We start from the raw sequence: 20301 nt of genomic DNA, 5'->3' as shown, positions 1-20301 counted from the left end.
ATAAAGTAGGTGTGCACTGTCTCATGCTGCAGATCATGTGTGTACAATGAGGAGAGAATTCTCTGCTTAAAAAAGAAAAAAAATTGTTCAGGTTAATTAATACTCCTGCAAATTTTACCCTGTAGTCAGGGAAATCCGCCCACCTTTATGCTATTAGAAATGCTGGTCTCATACATTAATGCTGACTGAGATCATTGATTTTATTAAGCAAGTCAGTAATTTTACTTCCTCAGTGATACAAATAAATAGTAAGACTGGTGTTAGAGAAAAAGTCTCTATAGCAACTAAAGTTGTTTAAAGATTTGCTAATTCTTTTCTGTGAGATGTTAGCAGATGTTATGAATGGTGTATCATCTCTTGGTTAGTCATGTTTTCCTTACACATTCAAAATCTTAATAAGAGGATCATCCATTAGAAAACTGATTTTCCCAGATACTTTTTGTATTCTTTCTTTGCACATATTCCTTGGAAATCCAAAGTGTTCCTTTTGACTTCCAATCATTTACAAAGAGAAAGAGGCCTAAGAATCTTCATGTATTGCTTTTCAGAGTGTTCCTCAGCATTTCAGAGGCGATTTTGATACTGCATGTCTCCTTAATAACTGCCAAGATCTGCAGTGTGGAGGGTTAAGGTACATAAGTGATCTTTCCCTGAAAGACTCTGTATAACTTTTAAATAGTTAGCAGCACACTGATGACAATTTACAAGCATCTTAGAAAAACCAGTGAGAAATTTCAATAGAAGCCACTTGCTGTTTAGCCTTGTACATGTCCTGCCATACAGGGTGAAGGAAATAATTTGTCCTCCTTCTAAATAATATGAAGCCTAGTTTTTTCCCCTTAAAGTACGGCAAGCTGGTATTTCCCCATTTGAGCATCCAGAACCTGCTGAATTACAAAGCCTGTTGGTGCCCTGGAAAATCCATGCCTAAATCTCCAAGTCCCGGGTGTGAGGGGTAGTGTAACTGCAACAGAGTTATTGCACAGTGCTCTGCTGTTGCTCCTTACAGCACAGTAAACAAAATGAGAAGTTGCTGCCTTGCTGGCCAACATGTCTACTCAGAGAGGGCTTACTGAAATCTGATATTGCAAAGCATGAGGTAAGTGTACTTCACAAAGTAGGAGCTATGGCACACAATAAAAATAGCCTAAAGTTGAAAGCAATTTTTAAACATCCCGCCCCCTCACATCCCTTACTCTCCTTCAGGAGAGAGGGAAGAGCCCCATACTGTGGGGACTGGACATGGTGGTCCATCTCTGATGTTACCCAGATAGCAGAAATGGTACCCAGACTGGCATTAGGGGGCTAAGTGAGTAATCAACTGAACATGAGGTCCCAGGGAAATGTTTCAGAGCTGAATAGATGAGCAGGTGATGAGGAGGAAGAGGGGCATGATTTTTATCTCTGTGCTTCTACTGTGCTGGTGAAACCAATATTGTGTGTTTTTCAGACACCTGCATTTCTAAGAGATGTTAAAAAATCAGACCAGTTGCCTAAAATCTAAGGGCTAAAAAATGCCTCTTGCACAGAAAGACTTATTTTAGTCTCTTGTATCATCTCTAGAAGAAGGTTGAGAAGCAACTTGATTGCAGCACCATCATAGGCAGAATTATCTGGTATGTAAGCACCAGTAAAGCAGAAAAGTAGAACAAGAAAACAGTTGCTGGTGGTTACAGGTAGTTGCTGGTGGTTACAGGTACATGCTGTTTACAAGTGAGACGCAGACCTTGAGCAGTGAGGCTGAGTAACTACTGGAAGAAACTACCACAGGAGATGATAGATTCTTTGTCTCTTCATGTCTTTGAGTCAAACCTGAGAAGCCTCCCAGAAGTTGTGGATTAGCAGGCACAAACTATTCCAGCGCTTGGTTAACAGAGGGAAACATGATGGCTTGTGATACTAAAAAGGTCAGATTAGATGGTTTAAAATTCTGTCTGAGTTTAAAATCTGTGGGAAGGGAGTGACTGGTGGGCCTGACAAAGAAAGCATTGTCTACATATGTTAAGGTCCCCCCGCACACACATGCCTTAGCATGAACCAGGAGGTAACAGTTACATGTGTATGAGAGGGAGGAGGCTGTTCAGGGACATCATGACTGCACATGAGATGAGAGAAGTTGCCTGTGGTCATTGGACCTGCCTTGTCGGGTTCTTCCATATGGATGTGCCACCAAGTCACCAAAGTCACCAGAGGAGAAGCTGAAGAGATCCAAAAGGTCCTCAGGAGCAAGGATGGATACAGCACCACGTTCTTGCTCAACCAAAGTGATAAATTACAAATAATGGAGTGGGGAGTTATAGGACAAACCCACATCACTTTCTACAGTTGCCAGCTTCCCCCTCCCAGCTTCCTGGGAACATCGAGGTTTGTCCCCATACTGAGAATAAGTATGGAAACTGCAGCTGTATAGTAAGTGGGGGAATATGTCACCCTCTCTGCAGTCATAGTCATTCCTCTGCTGAATCTGAGCTTTTTGCATCTAAATCACTTTTAGAGTCAGACACAACTCTAAAATCATTGTGGCACTTTTCCAAGAGGCAAACACAGGGAACATGAGGAAAGTATAAAAGCCAACCCTTTTCCCTTTTTGAGGCCAGAGGGTTTATAAAGCATGAGTTTCTCATGACAGATGAATAAAGGAGCACAATGCATGTGCTTATCGTTGTCTCCTTGCTGACAGATGTGCCTGAAATGAAAAATAATAAGAAAAAAATTCTGGGTCTTGCCAGGAGAGCTGACTGCCCACACTACAAGTGCCATGAAAAGAACTTTTCATGACTGGAACCACAGTTCTTAAATGGAGCGTATTTTATCTAGTATCAATTTCTAGTTTAAAGCATGGGTGTCCCCTACCTCAAATTTCAGTGGCAAAGGAGGGCAGTCTGAATGGGAGGTATGTAAGGCGATGCTGCCTTTGCACTGCTTACAGTCCCAGAGAGACTCATGTCTCCATTACAGTGCAGCTATTTAGACGTTGCTAATAGTTGCATTACTCATTCCCTGTGCTTCTCCCACTGTTCATCGTGTTAATGTAAAAGAGTATTCATGGCCCTTTCAGATTTTGTTAGCAAAACTCTAATGCAGCCTCGAGTCAGACAAGTGCTGAAAGTGGACAGATACAGATCAATCTGTAAATTACCCAGTTTTGGGAAAACTACATACTTGTCCTGACTATTACTGGATAATTGGGGAAAGTTTACAATTATTTCCTGCCTTTCCTCAATACTCGTTACTAGCAGTCATTGTGTGCTCATCTCCTGCAAAGCAACTTGGTAGAGAGAAGTGTGTTTCCAAAGCACAGAAATGTAGCTGTGAAATCACATGTGGAAGCAGTCAAGTCCGTGTGATTGTACAAGCAGTTTCTTAGTCATCTTTCAGTCACCTGAGGCTGAAATGGACACTTGATGGTGTCCCTTTAGCTGAGGTTTCCTTTGCAGTCAGATCTGCTATATTGTGACATGACAGTTGCAACATTGATTGCATCTGCTTCTAGCACATCTACTTCAGTTTGAGAAGCTCATCAGTAAATACCGCTCTGAAAATTTCTCTTATCAATAGTCCAAAAATGTATACCTATATGTAGGTACATAGGTGTATATATTCATATCCCTTTGTGCCCCCTGACTAGATGAATTATGAATACAGTTTATTCTTATTTAGAGATTCCACATTTTTGAGTGTATGAACCTTGAGAAGTGCATGTTCTTGTTTGGTGCTACTGTGATGCAATTCTGTTCACGATACTGTTACGTTAGTAATAGGGTCTCTGGCCTCATTGTCCTGATAAAAGATGTACATATTATCCTATGTTGTGGAAATATTTTTATCCATTTTTAATTACCCTTTGACTTGCAGGTACGGCATGAATTGTCTAATCCAGTTTGAAGATTTTGCTAATGCTAATGCTTTTCGTCTCCTCAATAAATACCGCAACAAATACTGTACATTTAATGATGATATTCAGGGTAAGTACATTTAGGAAAATGCAAACTTAACCTTCACCTTCTCATGAGGAAAGGTGATTAAGATCACAAGACTGTTTATTATACAATACTCAGATGTGTGATGAACTTTAGAGTTTATACATAAGCGTTTAAAAATATAAACAAAAGCACAGCAGTCTTAAGTCAAAAAGTCAGCCTCCATTGTTTCCAGTAATTTGACTGTTCTTTACAGCAGTGTTGTTCAAGAGAGAAAATGGATCATGTGCTTTAGATTATTAAGGTAATTTAGAGAGTTCCATTAATTTTCTATAATCTAGCTAAGACAATGCTGAACAATGCTGACTTTTAACAGTTGTGCAAGGTTTTCATGACCCATGGGGTCATTAACTGATCCTGGCAATGCCCCTCTGTTGTTATCCTCCCTATTACATGGACAAATGATAAGGTAAACCAGATTTTTCCTCTCTGTGGATGCTAACTCCAGGGTAATCTGAGAACAGATATGTTCTCCCCCAAGAGTGGTTAACATAACTCCTCCAGTGCCAAAAAATAATGATACAGGCAAAGCTGGGGTTAGAACCCAGCACGTCTCCCAGGCCCTGTGAGACTCAATTGTCAGCAGACTTGCTTAAAAGCACAAAGGGAAGCAAGCTTCATATTGATGGCACCCTGATCTTGCACTGACTTTGCTCTAAACCGTTGGAAGCAAAGTTTGCCCATCCATTAGGGACAGGATCTTCCCAACTCATTAAAAATAACCCGTGCTTCTCCTACTAGTTCTTTCACCCTTTCTTCTTTTTTCTGTTCCTGCTTGGCATATGCAGGAATTTCAGAGGTTTGTTGATTTAATTACATGCAGTCAGTTGGACTCATCCTCACTTGTACTTGAAAGAGGCTGAAAGAAATGCCAATGTCATTTTTCACGCACTGCTAGCTCTTTTGTGAGCAGTCTTTCCAGCAGTATTTCTGTATCTATTACCCGTCTAGCAATGTTTGGCAGTGCTGTGCAACAGATTATTCGTATCTGTCATGGCCCAAAACAAGTAAGACCCTAGCTTGTGGGAATACAGTTGGTGTGATGAGATGCATGATCCTACTTGAAGACACTTTCATGAAGAGGTTTTAGAAGCAGAGGAGCTTAAGGCATTTCAGAGAAGGTGAGATATATGTTCTTGTAAAAGAAATCTTTTTAGGTGTTCTTTCCACCCACAAAACCTTTGGTGAAGAGAGGAGCACAGAAAAGGAGAGCACAGGGGCTAGGTTTTGTAGTCTTGAGTGCAAGAACCAAGAACTCAAACTTCCCTGAAGATGGAGATATGAAGCCTATGAAGGATAAGAAACAGCTGATTTCTTTTGTATTGGTTGGTCTCTCTGCAAATAGAAGAGAATTCAGCAGCCCAAAGGGAAAGAGACCAGGTGATATGGCAGAAGATCTGTGGGCCTGAATGAGGGTTTTTTGTGGGTTAGATCAGTGGACAGTGAGGTGGATTGAGAACTGGCTGAATGGCAGAGCTCAGAGAGTTGTGATCAGCAGTGCAGAGTCTAGTTGGAGGCCTGTAGCTAGCGGTGTCCCCCAGGGGTCAGTACTGGGTCCAGTCTTGTTCAACTTCTTCATCAATGACCTGGATGAAGGCACAGAGTGCACCCTCAGCAAGTTTGCTGACGATACCAAACTGGGAGGAGTGGCCGATACGCCAGAGCGCTGTGCTGCCATTCAGAGAGACCTGGACAGGCTGGAGAGGTGGGCAGAGAGGAACCTCATGAAGTTCAACAAAGGGAAGTGCAGGGTCCTGCACCTGGGGAGGAATAACCCCATGCAGCAGTACAGGTTGGGGGTTGACCTGCTGGAAAGCAGCTCTGCGGAGAAGGACCTGGGAGTGCTGGTGGACACCAAGTTAAGCATGAGGCAGCAATGTGCCCTTGTGGCCAAAAAGGCCAATGGTATCCTGGGGTGCATCAGGAAGAGTGTTGCCAGTCAGCAGGTGGAGGGAGGTGATCCTCCCCCTCTCCTCAGCCCTGGTGAGGCCACATCTGGAGTACTGCGTCCAGTTCTGGGCTCCCCAGGACAAGAGGGATGTGGCACTACTGGAGCAAGTCCAGCGAAGGGCTACAAAGATGATTAGGGGACTGGAGCATCTCTCTTATGAGGAAAGGCTGAGAGAGCTGGGCCTGTTTAGCTTGGAGAAGAGAAGGCTGAGAGGAGATCTTATCAACGTGTACAAGTATCTGAAGGGAGGGTGTCGAGAGGATGGGACCAGACTCTTTTCAGTGGTGCCCAGCGACAGGACGCGAGGCAACAGGCACAAACTGAAACACAGACACTTCCATCTGAACATGAGGAGAAACTTCTTCACTGTGAGGGTGACAGAGCACTGGACCAGGTTGCCCAGAGAGGTTGTGGAGTTTCCTTCTCTGGAGATATTCAAAACCTGCCTGGATGCAATCCTGTGCAATGTGCTCTAGGTGACCATGCTTGAGCAGGGGGGTTGGACTAGATGATCTCCAGAGGTCCCTTCCAACCTCAACCATTCTGTGATTCTGTGATTTTTCTTGAGGGAATTAGTGAGAATTGGAAAGGTTTCTTAGATTCACAAAGAGAAGAGTAAGATAATATTAAAGCAAAACTGAAGCTTCTGAGTTTGGGAAGCAGGAGATTGTATTTTTTGTAGTCTCTTTTTGGTAATAGGTCATAGCCGAATGCCTCAGTTCCTGAAAATGACTTGCCCAGAGGGGCAATCCACATCCAGGATGTGAACATGACCATGCATGGCACTGCCATAAAATGGACGTTGGCTACCTTTTCCCAGTTAGATGTTTGTCGTGGTGGATAGCACAGGTTGAGCCCCCTGAAAATTCTGCAAAGTCCCTACTTGTTAAAACAACAGGGTTTTACCTCTTACTAAACTCCCTTATAATCACAAATAAAGCATCTAGCTAGTGCTGGTTGCATGGTAGCAGCTAAGGAAAGAAATCCTGCTAATCTTTTGAGCAGACATGTGATGAGTTAAGAGAAACAAGCCACTTTTTCAGGCTTTTGTATGTAACTATCAGAAAGAAAAGGGGATTCCAAGTCAGGTCCTAGTCAGGAACGAGTTTGGGGGATATTTGCGGGCTGATGTAGCTTGCATCTGCTTAGTTTAACTCTGTCTTAGAATCATGTCAGAGTTTAATGGAGTCTAAATCGGGATGAGTAGTCTAATTTACCCACCCTGATATATTCCTCTCTATCCCCAGATTATATGAGAAAGGTAGGAAGTGCCATTCGCTAGCTTACACCCTCCTGTTTGTTTTTCCTTCAGGTTCTCTCTTTCCTAACATGCTGTTTGTGACTTGCCTATTTAAAAAAGTGGGAGAGTTCAATGTGTTTTAAATCATTAGTGGAAATTATACAGAACCCTGTGTAAACACTCCTGATTCGTTTTACTCAGGTCAAGCAGGAACAGACCTCCAGAAGCCTGAATGATCTCAGCTTCAGAGCTGGCATTGATTTAAGAATATTGATTTAAAAACACATCCTAGGCACAAAACAGTGCAAGTTAGGTCAGGCCTGAGCTGTACTCATTTAAACTTATTGCCCATTGCTTAGTGGGACTATGAATGCAAGAGAGCCCACATTGGCTTAACACATGCACGCACACACACGCAGAGGAGGTATGGGAAGAAAGTGTAAAGTGCTCGACTTAATCTCCTTTAGGCCTCCCTCTTGCTGCCCCAGTGCCTACACAAACAGCACTTTTAAATATTAATGCCTCCTTTCTTTTGTCACACAAATTACTGTATTGCCAAATCTGTCCTACCCCACCAGAGTTAAAATGACTCAGACCCCTTCTAGTTGCAGCCAGCCTGCTGATGCTGAGCGGGAAGCCTGCCAGGTACCACAAACCAGGGTGAGGCGATTGCTCTTATTATGAAGCTCATTAGCCTGGGAGCTAGCAGGAACCGGCTCCCAGCGCCCGCCGTGTGGGAGTTCCCCCTTAAGGGAGTGCTTCTCCTTCCTCTATGGGGTGATGACATCACTCCTTTCCCAGCTCTGTCTGGGTTCATACAACGGGCAAGAGCTTCAGTTTCGGCTGTAAGGGAGAAAACTGATTGTCACTTCTCCCTGTTTCCCAGTAAAGTACCAGGGCAGTGCAGCAAATGTGAAACTGGAGGGATATGAGAATGCCTTCGATCCTGCTCTTCCTACTATAACTTTGCTCCACTTAACTATACACAGTGATGAAAAGAAAGTAGACAACTGAAAAGTTTTACAAAAGTGTAAACTCTTGTGAACCCCTGACACAGACGTCCTTGGATTCCTGTTTCATACAAGAAAATTCATACAAGCAGTGAGAAGTTACGTTGGAAGGAACCTCTGGACCACCTGGTCAAACCCCCTCACTAATTTCAATGTTAGATTCAACTTTCACCTTAAATCAGGTTCCTCGGGACCTTTTTCCAGCCAAGTAATTTTGAATATCTCCAAGGATGGAGAATCACAACCCCTTTCGGCTACCTGTTTCAATGTTTGTTCATCTTCCTTGTGATTGTTTTTCCTAACATCTAATAGGAATTTCCCTACATGCATCTTATGTTCATTGCCCCTCATCCTTTTGCTGTACACTTCTGAGAAGAATCTGGCACCGTCTTCTCTGCAACCCTCAGAATCAAGTCTTAAGTCAAAAAGTGAATCTTCATTGGTTCCAGTAGTTGTAGACAGCAATTAGATGCCCTCTTAACCTTCTCTAGCCTAATCAAGCCCAGGTCCCTCAGCCCACCGCGTACACCATGTACCCCACCACCCTAGTTATGTTGATGGCCCGCCTCTGAACTCACTCCGGTTTGTCAATGTATCCCTTGTACGTAGAGCCCCAAACTGGATATGGTACTCTAGATATGACCTCAAAAGTGCTGAAATAGAAATAATCGCTTCCATCGACCTGCTGCCTACACTTCTACTGATGCAGCCCATGATGTTGTTGACTGCCTGTACTGCTGGCTTATCTTCAACTTGCTGTCCATCAGGACCCCTGGGTCCTCTTCTGCAAAGCTTTTCCATCAGTCATCCACCAGTCTGTGCTATTTCATGGGATTTTTCCTTCCCAGGTACAGAACTTTGCATTTGCCTTTGCTGACTTTCATGAGATTCCTGTGAGCCTATTTCTCCAGGCTGTTGAGGTCCTTCTGAGTGGCAGCCATTTCAACTATTATCACCAATTTGTCACCATCCATGAGCTTTCTTGGGTGTGCTCTGTTTTATCATCCAGGTTGTTAATAGTACCGGCCTCAGTATTAACCTCTGAGGAACTCTCGTAACCAGCTGCCATTTGCACTTTATACCACTCACCGCAACCCATTGAGCTCAACAGTTTAGCCAATTTTTCATCCACCTTACAGTCCACTTACTCAGTTTGTATCTCTTCAATTTGGCAGCAAGTTTGCTATGGAAGATCACTTCAAAGGTCTTGCGCAGGTCAAGGTAAGCAACACTTGCCACCTTCTCCTTGTCCACATAGCCAGTTATCTCACCATAGAAGGCAGTCACCTAGGTTAGGCATGATTTGCCTTAGGAAATCCATGCTGTTTTCAATCATTGTCTTGTCCTTCATGTGCTAAGACATACCATCCAGGAGGATTTGCTTCATAATCTTCCCAGGGACTGAGATTAGGCTGACTGATCTGTAATTCCCTAGATCCTCCTTCTGGCCCTTCTTGAAGTTGGATGTAACATTTTTCTTTTTCCAGTCGTCAGGAACTTCCTGTGATCACCACAGCTTCTCAGAGAATGACCTTGTAATGACACTGGCCAGATCCCTCAGCATCATCAGATGCATCTCATCAGGTCCTGTGGACTTTTATCTGTTGAATAATTCCTGCTGAATTAGGCAGGAATTCACAGGCTTGTATATTTGCAGATCTCTTTAAGTTCTCAGAATGGCAGTAGGTCTCTATGTACACATGCCTCACTGTCTTTGTGGTAAAGGGCCCATCTAATTCTAGCTCAATCTTCCAAGATGTGTAAGGCATGCCCACAAGAATCAGTAGGAATCTGTGCCTGGGCTGAGCAGAAGTGGGATCAGGCCTGTGTTTGAGATTGGACTACTTGGCTTGCTGAGCTGAAATCTTTATGCTTCAACAGAGATCCTTCAGTATTACAGACTCAGATATCTGAGTGAACATAACAAAAAAGTTATTCATAATGAAAGGGGTTGAACACTGGGACAGGTTGTCCAAAGAGGCTCTGGGATGTCTATCCTTGGACAAGGCCCTAAGCAACTTAATCTAACTTTTAGGCTAGCCCTGCTTTAAGCAGTTCTGGACTAGATGACCTCCAGACATCTTTGCCAGCCTTAATTTTTCTATGGAAGGTTCATGCTCCTGGTTCATCAATGTGTTACCCTCTATATTCACTCACATATCAAACATGAATTCTTCAGGCTCAGATGTCTGCCTAATACTGAACAGCAAAAGTTGTTCTGCAAGTTTAGTCAGAATTGCAAGAAAATGAAGAAAAGAAATCTCTTATGTGTTATTTAATTAATTGTATCTGATCGTATCATTCAAAAGCCTTTCATATATATAGACAGGGCAGAAAGAATAATGCACAGAAGCATAAACCCTGGTATCTCCTGACTCTGGGCATCTTTGGCAGTCTCGTAGAACTAGATCTGATGCATTGATAGCTTTGACCACTGATTTTGAGTGTTTTAGATTTCTCCATATCCAGCTTGAGATTCTATGAATAGGCTTGATTTCTAAAATAGGCTGAACACCTGCATCCTGCAAATGAGACTTCTTCAGGGCACCTCAAGATGGGAAACCTTAATCACTAGCTACTTTAAAAAAGCTCTGACTTTCATATTTCCATAGTCCCTCCGCAACTAAAGTGAGCTATGAACTATGCACAGGGACAGTTCCTTTCCACAGAACCTCTCTGAGTCTTCTCATAGTCCTTAGAGCAATGGTTCCTCTTTTTTTGTTGGTTTCTTGACTACTGCAGAGTTTCATAATGTCTCTTGAACCACTAAGCACCCTTATCATTATCCTAACAGATAACCTTTCCATAACCCTTCCAGGACACTTTAGGAAACAGTGTTTTAGCCTGGAAGAGTACTGCTCCCAGGTCTTAGTAGGGGTTAAGAACAGCCAGACTCCAGAACCACAAATCCAAATGGCTTCAAACATTTGAGTGGTTGGAAAGCAATCCTGTGCAAACGTGGCCCATTTTGCAGACACATTTCCATGTGCTTTGAGGAGCAGGCCTAGTTTTTGGCAACACATTGAGTAATTTCAGCAGATTAAAATGGTACAGTATCTTATTTTGTTGTTTCAGCTGGCGTGGAAAATGCATCAGTAATTATCACAGGAAGCTAAGGGGGGGCAGGGGGGGAGAGAGGAGCACAATAGGAAGGGAGCACTGGAAGATATCGTGCTGCAGAACAAAGCAGGCTATGTCCTGCCAGGCAGCTCCTGAACAGCACGCTTTCCCTGTGGGGATTTACCCTGGCTGAAGATAGATGTTCTCAGTCCTGTAGGGATTCACCATTACAAGACCCTTTTGGACCTGTTGTGCCCAGCGGCAAAAGAGGCTTCTGCATTTTCCCTTGATAGTATTACAGTTAACTATTTAAGGGTCAGCTCCTAAGCTCATATCTAAATCACTCATTGACTGCTAAACAAACCATGTCAGAACGGCCCAGCCTCACTGTCTTGAGTTTATTGGTGCAGTGCCAGAAAGATATGGTCCATGTGTTCTGTCAGTTCAGGATGGTTACATTTGGTCCCCTTTCCTCTCCTGCTTTTCTTGTTCACTGTTTTTCTTGTTCACTAAATGCCATTGCAAACTTCTTTGCAGTAAAGAACATCATAAAATACCTCTGTATAAAGATTTCTGTGATCTTCAGGCAAAGTCTGGGATAAGGAGGCAAAATGACCATAATAAGGCTGTGCTCTGAGCTTCTGGATTACCTCATTGCTATAAAGCAATAACAGAGCTTCCACTGCTGTGATGGGGCAGGGGATGCTTTCTTGAGAAGTGCTGGAAGCTGCCTGATGTCGTCTGCCTTTATGAACGTGTGGGTTCAGTCTGTTGGCACAGCGCAGTGTGTTGCAAACCCACAGTCACCATATGTGCTGTCTGGCAGTCTGTGCAGAATGGCCCTGCTTCAGCTGTACCTCCATTTGAAGGTAATAATACTGGTCAAGGTTGTGACATAATTTTAAGGCAGTGCAGTTTACAGTCCAAGCACTTTACAGTCCAAAGAGAAAAACAGGCACCTAGAGATGACTTTCGTTTGATCTTCATTAGGCATCTACTTTAGGTTGAGATCTGCATCTCCACTGTCAGACAGCTCTTCATCACACCACCACCTCCAGGGAACATCTTCTGGGTCACCAGTGTTCCTAAACCTGTTACTGGAAAAAGTGAATTCCTTCCCTGAGCACTGATGCCTTGTCACCGCTGTTTTCCTTCACATGGTCCGCACCATTTCTAGGTTTACTTTCTTAATGTCTTACTGAGGCCCCTTGGGGGAAGGATAACAATAGCCCACAGCCATGGAGGTGAAGACCTTGAGCTGCAAACACTTTAGCAGCTCTTTGCTTCAGCTTTGTTGTATTTGACTTTGATGATGTATTTGGAGTGCATCTGGACAAGGTCCACTTTGCTTTCCAGTAACAAGCTGAATGGCAACTGCTGCAGGGAGTTAATGTGAACCAGGATTTGGAAAAGCTCTATGCTTGCTCTTCATCCATAAATTTAGATATATTTTCTTGGCTGCCCTTTACTGGAACTGTTAAATTGGTGTTTGCTATTCCCTGGGCCCTAACTTTGGCATGATTTTGACGGGGTAAAGCATAAGGAGGAGGGGCAAGGGTAAAAATTAGAAGGTGGGTTTGAATTTGGCCATCTCTTCCTCCATTGTGCTGTGTTGAAGGAGGAATCACCTGCATGGGCATTGTATAAAGAAACGGGCATCTGTGTGGGTGCATGCTCCCGTCGCTGCTGCTGTTGGAAAGAATCGGCTCAGCCCAGATGTTGGTTCTAGGTCCTGAACAATTCACGGCTGTTGGAAAGTTCTTCTCCTCTCGCTCTCCCATGCCACACAGCTCTCTCCTCACCATGCTATGGCAGATACTCTGCTCCACTGAGCCAGGACATGGGTTGGCAGGGACAGGGAAGCACCAGCACTCAGCTTGGGGAAAATCCTGTTCCCAAACATGCCCAGTGTCCCTGTTTCCACCCATGTCCCCTTAGCCACTGAATGCTTTCAAATGTGGTACAACCTTGACGTCGGCACTGGGCCAGGCTTTCTCTGTAGCACTTGTGCCAGGGCTGCCTCTGACTCGATATGCAGGGCTGTTCATCTCTCTGTGTCTGCTCTCCCCACTCTGAAATTAGGATAGCGGTCCTCAGATATGGGTGCAGCTGGGCTGGAGCCTTTACCATTCGTGCTGTGTCTTGAAGTTGTGAAGCAGATCCTTTCTCCCTGGTTTTGCTCCAGTGTAACTCCACTGACATCTATGGGGCTTGTTCTGACTTACACTAGTGTAAGTAGAAAATCAGTCTCAGGGTTTTTTCTGAATGTTCACAATATTCCAAATGTGCCTTAGTCTTACAGATTAATTCTTGCTGGGGTTGCCATTTTTCCTGAGGGTACCTTAATTTTAAATGCCTCTTTTCTTTGCTAGTCCTGCTTCTCTGGACTCCCTGGAGACAATCCTGAGACCTGCTTGCTATTTTGTGATATTATCTTGAGCATTCACTTTGAGTCTTGAAAGAACGAGATGATTTGTGAGCATTTTCCTTTCTTCTCTCTGTGCCCCTCTGTATCTCCTCCCCACCTCAGATACAGACCAGCCAAGTTGGCTCTTGCTAATTACTTAAGGAAGTAGTTATCTGCAATAATGGCATTCAATCTCTTTGAAAAACAGAGAGATTAACTTGTCGAAGGGTGGTTGTTTTTTTCTTGCCACAACTCATGGTGACAGCTTTTTTTTCCCCATCTCATTTTGTGGTCTTTTTAGAATTGAAGCACACTGATTAGCCAATTCCTTATACAAACCAGCTGGAAACTCTCCTCCATAGAGATACTCTATTGTTCCACGCTCTGAAATTGTAATTATCAAAGAAAAATATTGAGCTGAGGCCAAGGTACAGTAACTTTGTTGCTTGAGTAATGGGGGTGAGATGCAGTTTGGGAGACATGGAAGGATTAGAAACACATTGCTGAGAGAGAGGAGTATTATTAGGAATGGCAGAGCTGAACAGAGTCCTGCTGTTACTTAGATCTGTAATGCAAGCACAGGGAGATGAGTAACGGCACACCCTGTCCCGCAGGCTTCCACTAAGCTAAACGCGTATCACGCTGCAGACTTAAGTCCACACACCCTTTCCTTCTGTACACCCCACTCCTCAAGTACTTGCTCGTAACATGTTTAAAAGGACTCAGAGTACCTCTGCAGAATGTTCCACAGACATTTTCCACTTGTTTAAATGGGTTTGCAGATCCAGACAGAAACCAGCATTTGTCCCATCAGACTCCTCGACAATCACAGGGTATAAAGCAATTTTGCCTGGGAGAGAACCAAGAGAAGCAAGTATTTCTCCAGTTACATTTCTTCTTTTAAATACTTTCCAGGCATATATTGCCACTAATGCTGTGACCTGTCTCAAGACTAACACTGTCCTGCTGTAGTTGTTCCACTTTCAGATTTTTTCCTCTGATCAGTCACCCAGTCCCACCCATGCAGGGATGTGGACACAGCCACAGTAAGCATGGAGAGATAGTGCCCCACTGTGCATGTGCATATGCGTAGGTGGTCACGGTCTTTCCACTGCATGTCACAAGCATGGCATCGCTGACGACTGTAGGACCTTGATCTCTTCCCCACTTCTTTGCAGTTCAGCCTGCTAGGGTGGGATACCTCTCTCCAAACTTTAGGTGACTGCAGTGTAAGAAGTGGCTACATGTCAGCCAGTTATCCTGGCTCCGTTAAAGAATGGTGGTGGTAAAGAGACGCTTGTAGGGCACATTTCACTTGACCTAATTCAGATATCTGCTTTAGGATGAGCAGAATCATACGTGTTTGTTCAGAGGAGTCCTATCTTTAGGAGCCAGTATGGCAGCAAACCAAGCAGTCCTGCTGATTGTAGACTTACTGAAATGTGGAGAATGAGCATGAAATAGGTATGTGACATCTGTAAAAAGCAAAATCTAAAAATTAAGCAATTTTCTGGGGTTTCTATAGATTCCTTGGATTTTCATTATCTTCCTCTGTAGTCTTTCTAGTCAGATGGCATGGCCTTTTGCCAGGTAAATATATTACTCTAAATATGACTTAAAAAGACAGAGATTTAGTACAGGAGAAGCAAGAGGAAATTCTTCACATATATCCTTCAGTTGTCCTGTATCTGTCCTTCAGATATCCTGTATCTGGTAATAAACTGATACAAACTGTTTTCTGAGCCAATGAAGGGAATACATCCTCGGTACTGAAGCGTGCATCTCAAGTGATTCCTTGCAAGAAAGAGGCTTAAGAAACCATAATCTGTGATATTAAATTGTTAGTCTAGTCCATTTTATGCCTAAGAGACAGATGCTTGCAGTGCCATCACAAGTATTAAATGACGCTGTTGTGTCACTGCGGCACAAACATTTGCTTCAGGAATGTGGCCATTGCCACTTTTGCTAAACCAGAGTCTCTGTTAGGTGGCACTAATTATTCATTTGGGGAGTTAGACCAGAACTAAATGAATCTGAGTTACAAAAGCAAAACTTTGGTGACATGATGGTACTGACAATCATTTTTGGTTTGAATAAAGATTCTTTTTGTCGGAGTAGCTTATATCAGTTCCCTAAGCCAAATAAGCCATCTCAGTAACAGTATTTCTCTGCCAGAATAATTGCTCATACTAGGTTTTCTGTTTAGCAAGAGAGAAAATCATTCCCTGATGCCATGATATACCCAGAGGTTTCTAGTTTAGCTGTGGCTTTTGCACTAAAGAAAAGGAGCAGGTAAAGCTCAGTTTATTTTCCACGTCCTTGACATATGTAGCAGCACCATCTACTGGTTTCACTGTTCATGGTCATGCTTTGGCTATAAACTGCTCCCATTTAGCTCGCTGGTACGTTTGCTGACGCCTGGCAGCACCCTGGGCTGTGGTGCACTGGCTGATTAAAACCCTGCTCATCTGGACAGACAAGAAAATAGGAAATGTTGGAGGCTTCTTAACCTAAAAGGGTTTGGGTTATCTTCTGAGGATAAATATTTCAAAGTAGGGAAGGCACTCAGATTCTGTAGTGACAGGGCCTAAGAGAAGGGCTCCTACCGCAAGGTTTCTAACAGCGTACCGGTAGGGTAGACTATCTCTTTGCCAGGATGACCATCTCACAATGTTTCTCTCTTTTCAGGCACTGCATCCGTTGCAGTAGCTGGCATCCTTGCAGCCTTAAGGATCACGAAGAACAAGCTCTCTGACCATAAGTTTGTTTTCCAGGGGGCTGGAGAGGTAGGAATGTTCTTGAGTTTGTTCCTAAATATCACCTAAATTCAAATTTAGAGAAAAATTAACCATGAACCTTTTTGTAAGGCTTAGCTTCACGAAGACAAACCACAGAAGCAGGTCACTTGTCACCGGGCAGGAGAGGGCCCCACAGGTGGATCTTATTGTTGCATAGAAATTGCCAACAATCTTTCAGTGATGTCTTAGCCTGTGAGTCCTGGGCAGGCCTCCTGGATACTATGAGGCTGCCCATATATCAGCGGGGCTTTAATGCGACTTGAGGAAAGTCCCTTATGAGGCAGGGTGCTGCACTAGCTTCAAGGAGGCTGGTTCGGGTCCTCAGGGTTGGTATTTAGGGGAAATCAGATCCTCTTTAGCAACAGAGTTAAAATGATTTGCACTCAAAGGACTGTAAGCCTGTCCAGGACTGCCTGTTCCCTCAGGCAGGAGTGGGAGAAAAGGGGATTCTTCCCTCGGCAGTCCTTCAGATGCGGCACTCCCACTTCTGCTTTGAGTTCCTCTGTGCTGGCATCATCACCAATGTCTTCCTGTTCAGTGTATGCCCCCTTCCCTCTCCTGCAGCAGCCAGATGAATGATAGAGACAGCCTTTCCCTGTCAAGGTACCAGCTCCACCGCTCCAGCCTCAGCCTCTTGGAGAAGCCCACGGCGTTTGAGGAAGTCAGCCCTTACTCTTCAGGCTAGCCCAGTCCCATTCAAATGGGCAGCCTGCTCTGCTGGACAACTGTTTTTTGATTTATGGTAGCACCTGCAATGCTAAAATCTCCCTCATGCCAGGACACTGTAGAACCACAGAGCAAAAAGCCTCCCTGCTTTCGGCAGAGCAGTGACCCAACACATCCCCTATTTAAAAACTTTCTCCAAAAGACATTGCTGCCCCAGTGGGGTGTTTATTTACTGCCTCTGTGTTCCAGGCTGCGATGGGCATAGCTCATCTCATCATCATGGCCATGGAAAAGGAAGGAATTTCACAAGAAGATGCCATCAGAAAAATTTGGATGGTGGACTCAAAGGGTCTGATTGTCAAGGTAAATCTGTCTCTAATACTTAGCTCCACTCCCCTGCACCTCCCACAGGCTCGAGCGAGGCCAGAGCAGGCAGGTGCCTCGGACCCTGCTCAGCCCTGCAGTAAGGGCTGCAGTTCTACCAGGGTTAACAGGGCTGTTCCTGCTCTCAGCAGGGCTGGGTCTCGTGAGTACGACGGTGTACCACCGACTATCCTAAAGGCAACACTTTGGGCTGGGCCTCTTAGTAAAGCAGAGGGATACTCTGCTGTCTCAGTAGTTTTGTACTGCTAGGTGGCCCTGATTATCAAGCAGTGCCAGAAGTATTAAGTGCCATACAGGGTATTACAACAGCAATGTTGCGCCCGACTTTGTCTTCCAGCCTGGCTGAGCTCTACTCTGCACTCCCTGGGTCCTCAGGGCCTCTGCCCTTGTCCTCCCCAGACTCAAGAAGATTTGTGTTACTTGCACACCTTCTCTGCTTTGCCAGCCAAATCCTTCCTCTACACAAGCAATGTATTTTGGTGGGGGGCATAAAAGCAGAGGCCAGCCCCACATGACATTGTATCAGCTACTCAGTGCCTGGCTGGTTGGTGCTGAGAGGCTGCTCTGAGGAGCCTGGTTGAAGAACAGGGCTGGGAGAAGGAATGAACTGATGAGTTGCTATTTGTGTCTCCAGCTTTTGTCAACAGCCCTAAATTTGACTCCTTCTTTTCCCTCACAGGGAAGGAGCCACCTGAACCATGAGAAGGAAATGTTTGCCCAGGACCACCCCAGTGTGAACACGCTGGAGGAGGTTGTGCAGAAAGTGAAGCCTACAGCAATTATAGGTGGAGCTCCCTTAATGTGACTTTTCTACGACTGCTCAGATCTTAGGAGAATTTCTGTCTTTCTTGCAGGGCCTCCTTTTGTTCTCCCAGTCAATACACATTGAGCTTTCTTTGCCCCCATTTTGTCAGCTGAATTCTCCACATCCTTTTCCCTTAGACTGTGAGGCACACACTTCTTCTCTGTTGGACCTGTAGAAGCACTCACAGACAGGGCTGCAGAGGGAGTTGTCAAGGCAAGGCAGGATCTGGGGATCTCAGCACCGAGCACGGTGCAGGCAGCCCAGGCAGGACAAGGCTGATGACAAGTACCACAGACTTTGGGAGGGCAAATGCTAAGCACTGCAACCAGGCCATCCCAGACACTGATCTCCATCCTTCCATGGTGGAACAGAGGGCTTTATTTTGAGACAGGACTTTTAATCTCGTCTTAGCATGACAATGAAACATTCCTACCTGCATCTTCAGAGATGGAGCCTTTTCCCTCCTGCAGTTCTGTTAGCATTCAAGAGGGATCAGTCCAATGCACTAAAGTCAGAGAGTCAGAAAGCACCTGCTCACTCTGCTGTTATTGTTTTAGGTGTTGCAGCCATTGCAGGTGCTTTCACCGAGAAGATTTTAAAGGACATGGCAGCGTTCAATGAGCGGCCCATCATTTTTGCCCTGAGCAACCCCACAAGTAAAGCAGAGTGCACAGCGGAGCAGTGCTATCGCCTCACCGAGGTACTTGGTCTCAGCAGAGTGAAGCTGGGAGCTCATGGCATGCTGTGGCCCTGACCATACCAAGGACAGCACAGTGGTGCATGGTGGGAGGGCAAGAGACAATGGGCATAATTTGAAATGAGGGATTCACGCTGGTTGTAAAGAAAGATGTTTACACTCTGAGGATAGTCTGGCAGTGGAGCAGGGGCCCAGAGAGGTTATGCAGTCACTGTCCTGGAAGTCTTTCAGTACCCCACTGGATAAAGCCCTGAGCAACTTGGTCTGACCTCAGAGCTGACCCTGCTTTATGCAAGAGTTTCGACTAGAGACCTCCTGAGGGCCCCTTCCAACCTGAATTACTTTGTGATCCTATAAAGCCAGCAGTTGCTTCCCTTGCCCGCTGCTGTCTGCTTGAGATACCGCACCCTCCCAAGTTACTCTCCCCTATGTTTTGCTGCCCTAGTAGTTTGTGTAACAGTTTTGTCACCCAACTCAGACCCAATGTCAGTCAAGAATTACTGTCATATGCATTGACCTGGGGGAGTGAGGAGGCCTTGGCTCACTCTCCACTTTGCCCCCATCTCCTGCTTCCCTGTCATAGTGCCGCTGTCTGGGACAGTTACACAGCCCCCAGGCCTTTACCCCATGCTTTAGGAGCCTCTCTGCACTCCAGAGACAGTCAACAGGGAGGAAGAGAGACGACTTCTCAGCAGGTTCAGAGCACCCGCAGTTGGGCAGCGCAAACACCCGCTCAGTGCTTGGCAGCCCTATTCTGCACGGCTCTGGTGACCAGGCCCTCAAGGAATATCACCTAGAGCTGGCTCTGATGGAGACACTTCTTGCTGATTGGCTGCAGAATTGGCCACTTGGTCCCCTGAGAACAGATTGTGGAGAGCAGCAGAAATGTAAAACATCTCTTCCACATTTGGATGCCTCTTTCTCTCTCTTTGATCAGGGCCGGGGAATATTTGCAAGCGGGAGTCCGTTCTCGAAGGTAACCCTGCCCAACGGACAGACCTTCTTCCCTGGCCAGGGAAACAACGCCTACGTCTTTCCAGGAGTGGCGCTGGGAGTCATTGCTTGTGGGGTCCGGCACATCTCTGATGATATCTTCCTCACCACAGCAGAGGTTTTCAAGGGGCATTTAACTATTGTTTCTAAAAAAAAGATAAGGTGCACATGCACCTACTTGAGGCATTTTCTAGAACCTGTTGAGTGGAAATTGCACAGTCTCAGCAAAAGGCTGTAGCTTTTTCCACTCTCAGGGAAGGCTCATGTTTCCATTGTGGCTACAAAGGTGCTTGCAGAAGCTGCGACAGGG

The 20301-nt window shown here is 44.9% G+C and overlaps 1 protein-coding gene across 6 annotated transcripts in view; it reads left to right on the top strand.

Annotated features, from left to right (window-relative positions):
• The window catches only part of ME3 (malic enzyme 3), a 137809-nt gene that overhangs the window by 116045 nt on the left and 1463 nt on the right, over window positions 1-20301 (top strand). For 5 of the 6 annotated variants that reach the window (XM_067317634.1, XM_067317606.1, XM_067317615.1 and 2 more), the window contains exons 7-12: window positions 3856-3965; window positions 16337-16434; window positions 17362-17475; window positions 18176-18281; window positions 18859-19001; window positions 19936-20109. In XM_067317634.1, the coding sequence (XP_067173735.1) occupies window positions 3856-3965; window positions 16337-16434; window positions 17362-17475; window positions 18176-18281; window positions 18859-19001; window positions 19936-20109 (745 nt within the window). The remainder of the gene's footprint in view (window positions 1-3855; window positions 3966-16336; window positions 16435-17361; window positions 17476-18175; window positions 18282-18858; window positions 19002-19935; window positions 20110-20301) is intronic. The other variant, XM_067317643.1, reaches the window with a different exon arrangement.

Source organism: Apteryx mantelli, chromosome 1, assembly GCF_036417845.1.
Source record: "Apteryx mantelli isolate bAptMan1 chromosome 1, bAptMan1.hap1, whole genome shotgun sequence".
In the NCBI taxonomy this organism is placed as follows: Eukaryota; Metazoa; Chordata; class Aves; order Apterygiformes; family Apterygidae; genus Apteryx; species Apteryx mantelli.
The sequence above is the reverse complement of the archived record's forward strand: the minus strand, read 5'-3'. Positions and strand labels throughout refer to the sequence as shown.